Source organism: Procambarus clarkii, chromosome 43, assembly GCF_040958095.1.
Source record: "Procambarus clarkii isolate CNS0578487 chromosome 43, FALCON_Pclarkii_2.0, whole genome shotgun sequence".
Taxonomy (NCBI): domain Eukaryota; kingdom Metazoa; phylum Arthropoda; class Malacostraca; order Decapoda; family Cambaridae; genus Procambarus; species Procambarus clarkii.
Genome location: NC_091192.1, coordinates 18856354 through 18871981, shown reverse-complemented (window position 1 = coordinate 18871981; position 15628 = coordinate 18856354). Strand labels below are relative to the sequence as shown.

At 44.9% G+C, this 15628-nt stretch overlaps 1 protein-coding gene across 2 annotated transcripts in view; it reads right to left on the bottom strand.

Moving 5' to 3' along the window:
* LOC123755771 (uncharacterized) overlaps window positions 1–15628 on the bottom strand; it is a gene marked incomplete at its 3' end in the record, with an annotated part of 249077 nt that overhangs the window by 49476 nt on the left and 183973 nt on the right. For both annotated transcript variants that reach the window (XM_069300074.1, XM_069300075.1), the window contains 2 exon segments: window positions 3260–3348; window positions 15028–15191. In XM_069300074.1, coding sequence (XP_069156175.1) covers window positions 3260–3348; window positions 15028–15191 — 253 coding nt within the window.

Below are 15628 nucleotides of genomic sequence, written 5' to 3'. Positions count from 1 at the left end.
GGATTACCTAGATTTTAGGAACAGGGAGGCCAAGCCATGATCAGAAGACAAAATGCAGAATGGCCGAGTGCAGAAAACCAGTAAGCCTCGGGTTGCAACACTAAACTTTCTGGTTATGCTTCCATACAAGTGCAATGAGGAGATTGCAGGTAAAGACAAGAAAATCAATTAAAAGAATTGAAAAGCAAGGCAAGAACATACTGACACTTATGAACTCTTAGGTTAGGTACTGTATATGGCCAAGACAATCTGTAGCAAGAATTGGAAGAAGAGAATATGGGTGGGGTCTTTGGGAGCAAGTATCAAAGATATTGTAACACTATCAAATTAGATGGCAAATTCCTTGACGTTCTCATTGACCACAAGCTGAATTTCCAGGGACACATTCTAAATATATCAAAGTTTCAAAAACTGTTGGCATTCTTTCTAAGATCAGATATTATGTACCCCGCCCTGCCCTGGTGACTATTACTCCCTCATCTATCCATATCTCAACTATGGTATTTGTGCTTCGGGTTCTACTACCCAAAATCATTTACGACCTCTAATTACTCAACACAAAGCTGCTATTAGGACAATATCAAACTCTGGCCCCAGACATCACTCGGTACCCCTACTCAAATCTCTGAATATGCTAGATATTAAGTCACTGCACATCCTCTCATGTGTATTATACATATATAAAATGCTGAACTAATGCCAATCCTGACCTACAGAGTGCTTTGTTTTGCTTTTACTTTGAATATGTGCCTAGAATGATTTCGGATCTTCTTTTACGTTTTGGGCAAGTTTTCTTTCATAGTTTCTTTTGGCTAATCTGATTTCCTGAGTAGCTGAACTTAATGCCTTTTTCTATACATCATAATCCATGATGTTCATTGTTGATTTATACCGTCTCCAGAGGTTCCGTTTAGTTATTGGCTCTCTTTTTACTACTTGTGTCATCCACCTTCTTCCCTTTCTTTTCTCTCTAATTTTTGGCACATATCTTTGAATGAGTTCAGTAATGACCTTTTTGAAATTTTCCCATGATGTTTCCATGCCATGATCACCTATCAGCGCCATCCATGAGGTGTTCTGCAATTCCCCCTCTCATTCACTGATACTTTAGTTTCCTTGATGGTAATCTAGAAGGTCATCATCCTGAACCCTTATGAGAGTTTCTGTAATTCTGTTCAATCTTAGAATACAGTATTGTAATCACATGATGAAACGAGCTAATGAGCTTTTCCCATTGTATATATGTGCACAAGCTGCCTGTCCCTGACAAAGCAAATTAAAATATACAAGTTGAGTGAAATGCATGCACTGAAAAAAATAGATGTTATTGCAATCACAGAAACATGATAAATATTGAAACAAGGTAATTTACAAATCAATTAACATTGTTTCACACTGGTAGATATATTTGACAAGGATGTGGAGTAGCAATATTTTTCAGAAAATTTACAGTACAGTATTGTACTGTTGATCAAATGAAACTTGTACAGAAACAATTTGAACTGAACTGAATGAATCTAATTATAGCCTATGTACAAAGAAATCACATTAATGTGATGTAGAAAATCAGCAGGAGCCATAAGAAGGATGCCTCAGTGGAAGCCTCAGGAACCCTAGAGGATTCAGTTGAATCTCGGGTTGCAACGCTTTTGAGCACATCGTGATGTAGTGGTCCAGAGCTTTGTGTGGGAATTCCAAGCACATAGATTGGAATCCTCCTCATGGATCCTACTGATTTTCTTATTGGTATATAACTTTAAAATAGTAATTTCTTTGTGCCCATGAATGCAATGTAAATAAAATTCACTAAATGGAGAGTTAAAAGGAAAAGAAAAGGAAGCAGACAACATCAAGGAGTTACACTGTGAAATTATTTAAGAGTACAGTAGTTACAAGATGGGAGCTACACTCTCTAAGTTCTGTCTTCCCTATAATGTGTGCATGTGAAATGCTTAGTGCACGGTAAAACTTCAGTCTGAGGCCAACTTATCTACATCCACCATGTTGAAGAAACATTAAACAAAGGGGCCTCGACTTACGATGCTAATCCGTTCCCAGAGACGGATCGTAAGTCGAAATACAGTATCCCAAGTCGAAACAATTTTTCCCATAAGAAATAAAGGGATTTGAATTAATCCGTTCCCCACCCTCCAAAATATTAACATACAAATACATTTTATACTGAATACAATGTTTTTTTTCTAACTACAATACAGTACCTAAGTTTATCTTACCTTTATGGAGGGCTCTTGATGGCATATGAAATATGGTGATGAGGGGGGGAGGAGGAGAGTTGTTACCGTTTGGAAGGGGAGTCCCCTTCCATTATCACATCAGGCAGTGATGTTTTCTCTGGGGGTACTCTCTCTTTCCTACGTTTTGCCTGAATACCACTAGGACCTGGTTGTGGGTCAGTGTTTGTCTCACTACAAATTTGTCGAGAGACATTTGTTTTTCCCTTCGTTTTAACATTTGTCTGTAATGATGCATCACAGTGTCATTGAATAGGTTGAGGCAACGACCTACTGCAGCTTGATTTGGGCGAGTCGTTTCAGCAAAGGTTTGCAATTTTTCCCATGCGGCACACATTTCCTTAATTGTTGAGGAAGAGACATTCTGTACTCTTGTTTCTGCTCTATGGTCATCCTTACATGGGTTTTCATATGTTGAGCCTTACCACTGACTTTCCTGGGACTCATGGCGTGATATATAATAATTACTTTAACCACTGCACTGCGCAAAGCGCCTTTAGGCGCTCAGAGAGTTGTGCTTTTTGTTTTTTAATTTGGCTATATTTTAATGTTTTTTAATGTTTTCATTACTATTTGTGTTTTGAAATGGAAATAGTTGACTTTGGAAACATTTTGACATTAAATTTACCTGAACATTTGTAAAAATAACAAAAATGTGTCCTTGACAATTGCACCAAGACGTTTTTGCTGAAAATAGGTGAGCAGTGCAAGGGTTAATGTTCAAAATGCAAAAAATCACCACAAAAGCAGAATTTCTTATAGGCGCGATCGTCACTAAGTGGGCAGCTGCAGTAAACTGAGGCAGGTCGGCCGCGTGACCGAGAACCACGCACTCGGTCGACCCGAACGTTTACCAACAAATATCTGAAGTTGACGACACCATCGGATGTCAAGTCGCATTTTTCGATGAAATTTACATCGTAACTCAAAATTATCATAAGTAGGGGTAATCTTATGTCGCAGTGCCACCGTAGAAGGATTACAGAGCAGTAATGCAAATAACTCACCTCAAGATCAAGAAGGGAAAGAATTGGATTCTTCAGGAAGATGCGATGACACTGTTTGCTGCTTGGCTCAAGTATATTTGCTTCAGGTCCTAGAAATTTGTAATACAGCACACTCATGAACAATTCAATGTACATTATCAAATTTACAGTATCAAACATGGCACATAAAATTTTATATATACAGTATATACATGTACACAAAAGGTCCTAGAAGTAGACATCACTATCTTAAGTGATTTGCACACAAGGTTAAAAAAAATACGAGGACAGCCTTCAGGATTGGTTAAACAGATCCCAGAGTGTCAAAGATGAAGAAAAACAAGTGTTTTTGTGAACACCAAGTCTCCAGGAGCATGAAGACTCCGCGTCCCTCCCCAACACTAAGACCCATGCTCACTTGCTCTCTCCACTCTAAGCTGTATTACAGCACTCAACTACCCTCATATGATGTAGATCACCACCAACAGGCAGCTAAGTACATGGAGTCAAGCATGTCATAACACATCTGGTAGATGAATGGACACGTGCGGGATTCTTAATTCTGTGGCCTGGTTTCGATTCCTGGACTAAGCAGAGACAAATGGGCAGAGTTTCTTTCACCCTGATGCCCCTGTTACCTAGCAGTAAATAGGCACCTGGGAGTTAGACAGCTGTTACGGGCTGCTTCCTGGGGGGGGGGGGTGTACTCACCTATTTGTGCTTGCAAGGGGGGGTAGTCGAGCTCTGGCTCTTTGTCATGCCTCTCGACTGTCAATCAACTGGTAATTACCTAAGTGTAATTACCTAAGTGTAGTTACAGGATGAGAGCTACGCTCGTGGTGTCCCGTCTTCCCAGCACTCTTTGTCATATAACGCTTTGAAACTACTGACGGTCTTGGCCTCCACCACCTTCTCACTTAACTTGTTCCAACCGTCTACCACTCTATTTGCGAAGGTGAATTTTCTTATATTTCTTCGGCATCTGTGTTTAGCTAGTTTAAATCTATGGCCTCTTGTTCTTGAAGTTCCAGGTCTCAGGAAGTCTTCCCTGTCGATTTTATCAATTCCTGTTACTATTTTGTACGTAGTGATCATATCACCTCTTTTTCTTCTGTCTTCTAGTTTTGGCATATTTAATGCTTCTAACCTCTCCTCGTAGCTCTTGCCCTTCAGTTCTGGGAGCCACTTAGTAGCATGTCTTTGCACCTTTTCCAGTTTGTTGATGTGCTTCTTAAGATATGGGCACCACACAACAGCTGCATATTCTAGCTTTGGCCTAACAAAAGTCATGAACATTTTCTTTAGTATATCGCCATCCATGTATTTAAATGCAATTCTGAAGTTAGAAAGCATTGCATAGGCTCCTTGCACAATATTCTTAATGTGGTCCTCAGGTGATAGTTTTCTATCTAGAACCACTCCTAGATCTCTTTCTTTATCAGAATTCTTTAAAGATTTCTCACATAATATATAGGTTGTGTGGGGTCTATGTTCTCCTATTCCACATTCCATAACATGACATTTATTAACATTAAATTCCATTTGCCAAGTGGTGCTCCATATACTTATTTTGTCCAGGTCTTCTTGAAGGGCATGACAATCATCTAAATTTCTTATCCTTCCTATTATCTTAGCATCATCAGCAAACATGTTCATATAATTCTGTATACCAACTGGTAGATCATTTATGTACACAATAAACATCACTGGTGCAAGAACTGAACCCTGTGGTACTCCACTTGTGACATTTCTCCATTCCGATACATTGCCTCTGATTACTGCCCTCATTTTTCTATCAGTCAGAAAATTTTTCATCCATGATAGAAGCTTACCTGTCACCCCTCCAATATTTTCCAGTTTCCAGAACAACCTCTTATGTGGAACTCTGTCGAAAGCCTTTTTTAGGTCCAGATAGATGCAGTCAACCCAGCCATCTCTTTCCTGTAATATCTCTGTGGCCCGATCATAGAAACTGAGTAAATTCGATACACAGGATCTTCCTGATCGAAAACCATACTGTCTGTCTGATATTATATCATTTCTCTCCAGGTGTTCTACCCATTTAGTTTTGATTAGCTTTTCCAATACTTTCACTATTACACTTGTCAATGATACAGGTCTATAATTGAGGGGGTCTTCCCTGCTGCCACTTTTGTAGATTGGAACTATGTTAGCCTGTTTCCACACGTCTGCTACGATTCCTGTACACAGGGATGCCTGAAAGATCAGGTGAAGTGGAATGCTGAGCTCAGATGCACATTCTCTCAGAACCCATGGTGAAACGCCATCTGGGCCAGCTGCTTTGTTCCTCCCGAGCTCCTTTAGCATATTTTCCACTTCATCTCTAGACACCTCTATCCGCTCTATGTTGTTCTCTGGAATTCTTATTGTGTCTGGTTCTCTGAAGATTTCATTTTGTACAAACACACTTTGGAACTTTTCATTTAATGTTTCACACATTTCCTTTTCATTTTCCGTGAATCTGTTTCCCATTTCCAACCTCTGGATATTATCCTTTACCTGCAATTTGTTGTTTATGAATTTGTAGAATAGGCCCGGTTCTGTTTTACATTTATCTGCTATCCCTTTTTCAAAATTTCTTTCTGCCTCTCTCCTTACTGCTGTATAATTGTTTCTCGCATCTTTGTATCGCTGGTATGTTTGGGGGTTTGGCCTCTTCCTATACTGATTCCATTTTTGTGTCTTTTGGTCTCTAAGGACCAAAAGTCTTTTTTGGTCTCTGGTGTACAGATTCCTGAGCCTACTGAGCTCTTATCATATCTACATTTGAAACTGTGTATGGAGTCAGCCTCCACCACATCACTGCCTAATGCATTCCACCTGTTAACTACTCAAAGCATGCATGATAGCATGTGCCCGCCTGAGCGTGCATGCATGCATGGGGGGGGGGGGGGAATTAGTAGTTAGTAACAGTTGACTGACTGACAGTTGAGAGGCGGGCCGAAAGAGCAGAGCTCAACCCCCGCAAGCATAACTAGGTGAATACATCGTCAGTAACCAACCCAATCAACTCATTTCATCGTTAACAAAATTAATAAAAATTTTCTGCTGCTGTGAGTCCCAGTGCCTGCTGCCCAATACAAGTTTATGCTACAACATACTGAATTTCCCATACCATACTCAACCAACCATGTCTCAAAAGCAAGCTTGGGCAGGGAAAAAAGAACCACAAATCTTCAAGCAAGGCAGCCATCCAGAACAACACCGACAGCCATCGTTTTTCGCCCTCTGGGTCTGTGGCGGCGCTGTTCTCCTCCCCTCTACTCCAGCAGTGGAAGCAGTTTACAGACTTCCAAATGCTGATGTGTCTGAATTCAACTCTAACATCAGGAAACAGACTCGACAAAAACCAACTAGTAATTTTGAGGTATTTTAATACTGAACTCTGCGAGCCTGATAACCCTCAAGCTGCTAGTTTCCTCTACTGTATGAATTCCTGCTTGCTCATACCCTTAATCACTAAACGTACCAGAATTACTGATCTGACTGCATCTACTCTTGACCACATCTGGACTAACATAACCTCTCCACTCACTTCAGGGATAATCACTGATAGGACCACAGAATCTCCCCGCATTTCTTCTAACATTAATAAACCACCTCTAGATACAATGAAGATTAGATTTAGGCTGCGCAATGAAACTTCTATAAGCAACTTTATTGGTGCTGCTGCTAATAACAACTGGGAGACTGAATTGGGTAACAGTGATCAACTTAGTGCAAACATTTCTTCATTAAACTCAGCCTCTATAATACCCATTGTCCAATGCTAATGTAACAAGTCAATTAGGGAAAAGATTAAACAATTCATGGCTTACTAAGGGTATACTTAAATCTATTAATAAAAAACATGACCATGAGAAGAAGTAAAGGTTAGGGATCATCTTTCAAGAAGTTTCAAGGAGATACTCATCAATGCTGTCTAAAATAATTAAGAGAACCAAAATAAAATACTATGAAAATAAATTTGACCAAATTGAGGGCAACATTAAGAAAACATGGAGCACCATTTCCCAAATATTAGGATAAAAAAGATAATGAATAAAAAAACAATACTCTTATTCAATGATGGTGTGCTTTCAGCCTCTGACACTGCTATTAAATTCAATAGTTTCTTCTCATCCTTTGCAAATGATATCCCATCCTCTCTAATGTTAAGGACTACCTTACAGGAAACTATCCTGTCTCTCTGTACCCAACTCCTGCTAATTCCTTTGATGTTAATGAGCTAATCCTTTCTTTTAAAACAGAGTCAAGTGTCCTTGCTGAGATACCAACTCTAATGTACATGAAAGCTTCCAGATTTCTAGCTCCAATCATTGCATTGCACTACAACCGATCACTAACTCCAAACCTTTCTATTCTAAAAAATAAAAGCGAGAGTAATCGTAGTCCATAAATGTGGTGATCTCACCGATGTCAACAATTTCAGACCTATATCAATTCTGCCAACCTTGTCAAAAAATATTTGAAAAGCTAATCTACAAGTGGCTTTAGTCTTATCTAGTTAAACACAATATATTTAGTTCTTGCCAATATAGCTGGCCTACCCCAGCTGACCCCAAGAGCGGGGTAAATGCAGAGAAGCAAAGAACCAGCGTTGAATGTAATGAAATGCCATTTTCTGGGCGAGACCCGGAGGCTCCCCGGAGCTATACCGGGCTGATGTGTATATATTAGACCGTGGCAACAGTCAATCGAAGGAGTTCTAGGCCTACCAGGGAAGATGAAGCACGAGGAGCAATGGCCTAAAGACACCCCCATGTAATTGGAAGCAGTCTTTGTCTGGCACCTGCCAGGTCAGGCACCCAGAAAGGTAGGAATTTTGAAACAAACTACTGCTGGCCAAAAAATTGCAAACCGAAAGCCAAAAATCAAACAGCCTCAATCAAAAACCGGGAGACAAACATGACATCACCACAACCTCCGCGCATCCGTCTGCACAACCCCCCCTCCTCCCTGGGAGGGAGACGAGAGGGTCCCAGACCTCCACGCCGGCAACTCTCCCCAGTTCAGAAGTCGAGTATCAAAAACGTGAAAATCCGCTGACCGGGAGGGAGGGAGGGGTGCCACGGAGCCTCCGGGTCTCACCCAGAAAATGGCGTTTCATTACATTCAGCGCTGGTTTTCTATGGAACCCCATTTGACTTCCCGGAGCTACCTAACCAAAGATAAGGAAAAAAGGGACTCACCCAGGAGGCGGTCGTCACTCGGTCCTCAAGTCGAGACAACAGGTTGCAACCTGCGACCCAAGACTATACACGCCCGAGAAGAACATTAACAAGGTAATATGCAGCCAGGACCCTGATCAATCTTCAAAAGCCCCGTGCCCGAAGATAGGCCACAACATTTTACCATAATAGCAGCCGAACGCAGAACTTACAAAAGGCGTGGGCATGGGGATAGACCGCAGGCTGGCAGGACCGAATAATCCTGCGGACAACCTGGGAGAAGGGAAACAGATTCAACCCAAAGCGCGTCCTCTGCCACAGAGACCATGGCGTGCAAATAACGGCGAAGAGCCACAAACACAAAACACGATGCACCCCCGGCTGAAGCAATCTAGCATTAACAACCCAAGGACCCCTTCGGAAAGCAGCAGACTCATTCTTCACCAGAAAAGAAGGCTGCAAACGAACGAAACGACCACCATGACCGAAAGAGCAGAAACCCCTGCACCGGAGGAGAGTATGAAGCTCTCTGACCCGACCTCCAGAGGCCAATGCCAACAAGAAAAGAGCCTTAGAAAAACAGTCCTGAACCAAGGGGGGCCACCACGAACCGAGTAGAAGAGAGAAAGAGAGAGCACCTGGTTCAATGACCAGGACAGCTCAGGCAGCGAATGAGCAGACCAAAGGCAAAACAACGCCCGAGAAAGCTTGCGGAACGGAGCAGAATTGACATCCACCCTGAATACAAGCTGCAGCGGCTCCGCCAGCGCCGCACGATACAAGGCGACAATATTTGGCATAAGATGACGGTACTGAAAGAACCAAGAGAGAAAGGACAAAACAACCCGAACTGAAATCGAAGAAACCTACGAAGAGACAAAAATGTCGAAACCAAAAGGACTGCCAGGAAATTTCATACTGCCGTCTAAACGAAACTCGCATGTGGGACGACATCAACAAAGCCACCTGAACACCATACAATTGGTGATACACCCGCATCAAAAAAACCAGACGCGAAGAGTGGAGTAGAAGATCGAACCAGCCACGTACCGGACCGGATTGATCTGCTGAAAGAGGCGAAGCCGCGGGAAGACCCTCAGGTTCGGACATCGAGCGAGCAGCGCCTGAAACCAAGGCTGGCCCGGCCACCAAGGAGCCAACAGGACTACTCTCCCCTGGAAAGTCTCCAACCAACCCAGGATCCGGAGCAACAACCGAACCGGAGGGAAGAGGTACAGGTAACTCCACCTCGACCAGTCAAGTCGAAGGCATCGACCCCGATGGCTTCGCAGTCTGGGAAGGGCGTCACAAACTAGAAGACGCCTCGACCACACCGATGCAAAGAGGTCCACCTCTGGGCGCCCGTACGTCCGGCAGAGCCAACTGAACAAGTCAGCGTCGACCGTCCATTCCGTAGAAGGGAAATGAACCGAGACAGGCCGTCCGCCAGGAAATTTGACACCCCCTGAACATGAACCGCCAGGAGAGCCGTACCCCCCGAGAACTCAGCAGATGAAGCACCCAAAACGACCTTCCCCAAAGAACCAAGGACCGCATTGAACCCCCACGGTTCAGGCAATGAACCACTGGGGAGCAGTCCAAATGGAGCCGGATCGTTGCTCCTCGAGCGACCCGAATCTTCTGAAGTGAATATCACACTGCTGCAAACTCCTGCCCCATGCTGTGAGCTCAACAGAAGGATGGACTCCACCAACCCTGGCCGGACTGGTGAGTACTTGTCACAAAACCCCAGCCGAGAAACGGGGCCTCCGTGAACACATCGAGCGAGGGCTCGGGGAGGCGCCACGGCACAGAACCCAAAAAAACTCGCAGAGGAAGCTGGCAATACAGCAGCCGACGCAAGGCTCCCGGGATCCAAACCCATCGATCGCAAGAGCGGCGGAAGGGACGACCCTGAAGAAACCAGAACATCCGCCGAAGCCAGATCCGACCCGATGGGTAGACCAGAACGGCGAAGTACAGGCTCCCGCACAGCCGCTTGAACAACCGACATGTGACTAAGGTGCCCTCCAAAACCAGCCTTAGGCGGGACCGCAGCCACAATGGCGTCGCAGGAGGGAAAGACAAGGAAGCAGTCTGAGAGTCCCACACAAGACCCGGCCAAGTCTGAACCTGAAAGGGAACCAAATGGGACTTTCTCCAGTTCACCAAGAACCCGAACTCGGCGAGCTGGGAAAGAACCATATCCCTGGCGAGCAGACAACATGGACTGGCTGGGAGCCCACACCAGACAGTCATCGAGGTAAACCAGAACCCGAACCCCTAACAGACGCAAACAGGTCACCATGACCCAGGTAAGGCATATGAACACTCGAGGTGCTAGATTCAAGCCGAATGGAAAGCAACGAAAGCAGTAAGCATGTAGTCCCACGACCTAAGACTATTCCAAAATTTGGACGAGCACCACCTGTCAACACGTGAGGTGAGAAGCGAAGAACAGACACTGCCTCCCTCAGAAACAGCTCATACAACTTCTTCAACGCAGCCAGCACCCAAACTGCCAAAGCAAGCCCACCAGACCCTGGCCCGGAACCCAGCTCCTCCACACCCAGCATGAGCCAGTCCGAAGACAGCTCCAGCAGGGAAAAGAAGTGCAAGACCGAAGCCAAGTACCCACGGGCGCACAAATCCTCGGCCACCAAAGATGCCGAAAGGGAGGGAAGCTGCACCTGGCTGACATCATAAGGAAGGATTTGGGGGGGGGGGGGGGGACCAAGCACATCTTAAGGTGCTCCAACTCACCCCCCAGGAAAACGTGAATGACTGTAGGCAACTCTCGCCATTCAAGTGCGCAGTCCGACAGAATGAAAGCCAACCCCAACCCCCCCCCCCCAAAGAAAAAGCAGTCTGCCAGCCAGGAAGACTCCGGCACCTTGTAACGCACCCAAGAAGGAAAAGAAGCCAAACTCAAAATGGAGGCTTCAATATCGAACTGTAACTGTAATCCGGGTCTCGCAGGAGGTAAGCCACAAGGGGCCTCCCACACCTTCCTTGGTGGGATGAGGGAAGCCAAAAACCTCCAGGAAGAGGGAACTGAAGAACCCAAGGGAACTCTCAACCGAACCCGGGGAGGAGTCGAACTCTTAACAAAATCGTACAGGGAGGGGGATAGGAAAACCACTTTCCCTGTAACAACAAGCCCCGCACCGAGGGTACCAAACACACAAGCAGGGACCAGTGTGGCCCAGGCCCCCCCAAGTCAACTCCTTCTCTAGCCCCGGAATCCTCCACGTCAGGACCTGGGGCCGAGCCGTCCTCCAAACGCTCTGCCTCTGGAGAAAAAGCAGAAACCACCGGAAAAGCAGGGATGACGGGGGCCAGCTGGCATGGCCCAAAAGCTCTGCAGGAGAACCAGGCTCGAAGGCCTCTGCCGTCAATCCGAAAAGGGGCAATCCCCGAAGCTGCCCGAGTCTCACTACCAGTATAATTCAGCGGAGCAGCTGCAGGGCATCCAGAAAGGCAACCAACCTCACACGTTGCTGCAACATGAACCACTCATGCAACGCTAAAGCTGTCTGCACCCAAATATCAGCCTCAGTAGAGTGGGTGAATGGAGTACAAGCAAAAAACTCCACTCGCAGGACTCTGGGTCATAGGTGTCACTGACCCCAACAGGCAGCAAGGCGGAGGCAGACGGTTAGTGTCACCCTGAGACGGGGGAACAGAGCAACCTTCAAACTCACACAAGGCGAAGTGGAACTCAGGAGGTCTCCTACATTTGACCACTGAGCCCCAATGGGGGTTTCCAGGGGCCCTTAGGCTGATTGCTAAGGGAAGCACAGGAGAGGTACTGTTGACCGGTTATCCCAGAGCTACCAAGCAAACAATCTAAAAGCTGAACCCCTGCAGTGTGTGCAGGCATGGAGACCTAATGGAGGGCCACCAAAAACCTACTAGTGGTCCTACCGCCACACCTGGCAGACCCCCGCCAGATACAAAAAACAAACAAAACAAAAACGCAAAAGCACAACATCTCCAGGTAAACAGAACCGATCGCTATGCGATATATCAGACAGCTGCACAGTACCTCACACCCCAGCCTGCGACGAAACTACCTCCTGCCCAAGGGAAAACCAGCGTAAGAACCACCCCAGCTGAACCCCCAAGGGCTGAAGTGTAATCACAGAGCAGCGACAGAACCACACGGAGGTAGCTGCTGCTGAACGGCTCATGGAAGATAACCCTGAAGCCGCAAAGACAGTACTTACGGGGCACTTGGGGAAAGTAGCCCTAGGTGCATGCAGCCCCAGTCCTCTTGTGTTACTCCTGGCTCACACACCACCAATACAGAGCAACAACACCGGTCTGCAGCACTGCGCAAAGAGTGGAGCCAGAGCAATCGACCGTTCACCATCACAACAGCCTTTGAACTGAGGAGAGTTGCTGGCGTGGAGGTCTGGGACCCCCGTCCCCCTCCTAGGGAGGGTGGGGGTTGCGCAGACGGATGCGCGGCGGTTGTGGTGATGTCATGTTTGCCTCCCGGTTTTTGATTGGGAGTTCTGTTTGATTTTTTGGCTTTCGGTTTGTAGTTTTTTGGCCAGCAGTAGTTTGCTTTGAAATTCCTACTTTTCTGGGTGCCTGACCTGGTAGATGCCAGACAAAGACTGCTTCCAATCACACAGGGGGTGTCTTTAGGCCATTGCTCCTCGTGCCTCTCTTGAGGGGGGCCAGGTTCTGGCTCTGGTCCCTGGTAGGCTTAGAACTCCTTCGATTGACTGTTGCCACAGTCTAATATATATACACATCAGCCTGGTATAGCTCCGGGGAGTCAAAGGGGCTCTCCACAGAAACCCCTATAGAAATGTCATCCAGAAGGCACAAGGGAAGAGAACCCTAGCACCCAGCCCTGGTACACTTATTACATCTGGCCACCACACCACACCACAATGTAGCAGAGAATGCCACCAAGGCAAAACACTGCCAGGAAATCAAGGCCAGAGTTGATGACCACCCTAGATCACATTAGCCAACGCACTGGAGTTCCTTAGTAACCGGCACGGAGGGTCTGGGGATCCCCCCCATCCCCCCGGAGGGGAGGGCGGAGCGGAGAAGCGGCAAGATGTGACATTTGCTTGTTTCCTTGTAATATGGGGGGAGTTCTGTCTTCAGTTTTCGGTTGCAATTTTCTTACCATGTGGGGTCCATTTTATTATGCCTACTTTTCTAGGTGCCTAACCCAGTTGATGGCAGATTAGAAAAAACCAAACCACAGGGGGAGGGGGTTCCAGGGGCCATTGCTCCCTGTGCCTCTGAGGGGGCCAGGTTCTGGCTTGTGGTCCCCAGTAGGCTCAACTCGAGCCTACTGGGGACCTACTAGGCTTGACTAATGAACTAGTCTAATATATCGCATATTAGCCCAATAGCTCAAGGGAGCCAAAGGGGCTCCCCACAGAAAATGGTGCCTTTGTCACTTTCACACTGCATATATACATAAATACTAAAGTGTATAACTATCTATGATTTTGTGCATCATAATGAGCCACTAAGGTGGTTTTGAGCCTACACACAGCAAAGCATCAACCCACTAGTCAGCTGACGATTGCATCTACACGACTACATAATGCCTCCAATATAAAATACCTATTGCTAATTCTAGGCATAATGTTGCTATTATCATCCTCAGCATCCTGGTCACTAAATACCAAATATGAATCATTTGGCAAACGTTTATTTTCTAAAGAAGCACGAGGTCATTTCATAATGCATAAATGCACTAAATAATGGCTGTCTGTCATGCTGTGAACTTTTGTAAACAACACTGTGCTCACTGATATCTGAACATTGTACGTAGTCTTTTTCACATTCAGGATCATCTGTACTATCAACACAAAATAATAGCAATTACTCGTGTAATTCGTGTTTTTTAAGTGAATTCTAATTTAATTCTGCCCGAAACGCTGCGCGTGCTAGTGGCTTTACAAGACTGTAATTACCATATTTGTATCCTCACATTCCTTATGTACATTCTTGTATATGCATAAATAAATAAATAAATAAGTGATGCTGTGGACAAAGGTTGAACAGTTGTGTTGCTAGCTCATGCTGCATGTGCCAGCTTTGGTTGCTTACTCAGACTTCACATCCAGGAGCAGTGTCCACAATTTTATAAAAAGGGAGTCTGTTTGCCAGAAGGCTGAGAAAGCTGATGTGAGCCCTGTATACCCATGGGACTTTAAATTTACACAGTAATGTACTCTAAATCATCCCTCTGACTCGTGCAGTGTGGTCAGGTATGCTGAAAGCATCCCTTTATTACTCAAGCAGTGGAAAGGTTAAGTGCTATATAGTCATACTGACTTAGTGCTTCTCTTCAATTTCTTTTCCTTCTATCTACAGTTTCAATAGTAGGCATGACAAATTCAATGAAAATTGTTGTTAGTAATTTAACAGATATCCCAGAAAGAAGAGGCAAAACCAAAGCTATTCCTTTCTACCTTGAAGCACTTTTTCATTATCTTCTTAAATCTAAAAAATTAAACATCTGCTGAACACTATTTTAAAAAGCCATATAGTACAATATCAAGTTTATTATAAGTATAAAATGAGCAAAGTACAGAACCAGATTTTTATATTTACCAATAGGACATGCCAGTGACATCACAATTTTTTCACGGAAAGGATCAATCGGTGGGTTTGTGACTTGGGCAAACAGTTGCTTGAAATAGTCATAAATAAGAGGCTGGAACTCTGACAGGCATGCTAGTGGTGCATCATTTCCCATTGAGCCGAGAGCTTCTTTCCTAAGAGATTGAAAAAACAAAAATCACTGAGATAATATGTAAAGTTATAACAACTCCATTTTAATTTATAATTTAATGAAATTCATTGAAGCAGCGTGAAGCATAAAAATTTATGCTTCACAGTCTACAGATCAAATTTCAGTATGATAGAGAACTGTACTCTAACTTGATAGAGCTATAAAGAAGAAAACTACAGATTGTGTGTAACTAATTAGTCTAAGCAGCAAATGACCAAGAAAATAATGTGTATAATAAAATCAGCGTTGAATGAAATGAACCGCCAGGTTCTGGGCGAGCCCCGGAGACTCCCTGAAGCTATCCTACTGATATAGTGCTATATTAGTTGGGGTCGTCAGTCGCAGAGTTCTTATTGCCTACCGGGAACCAGAGCCAGAACCTAGACTCCTCAGAGAGGCACAGAGAGCAATGGCCCATGA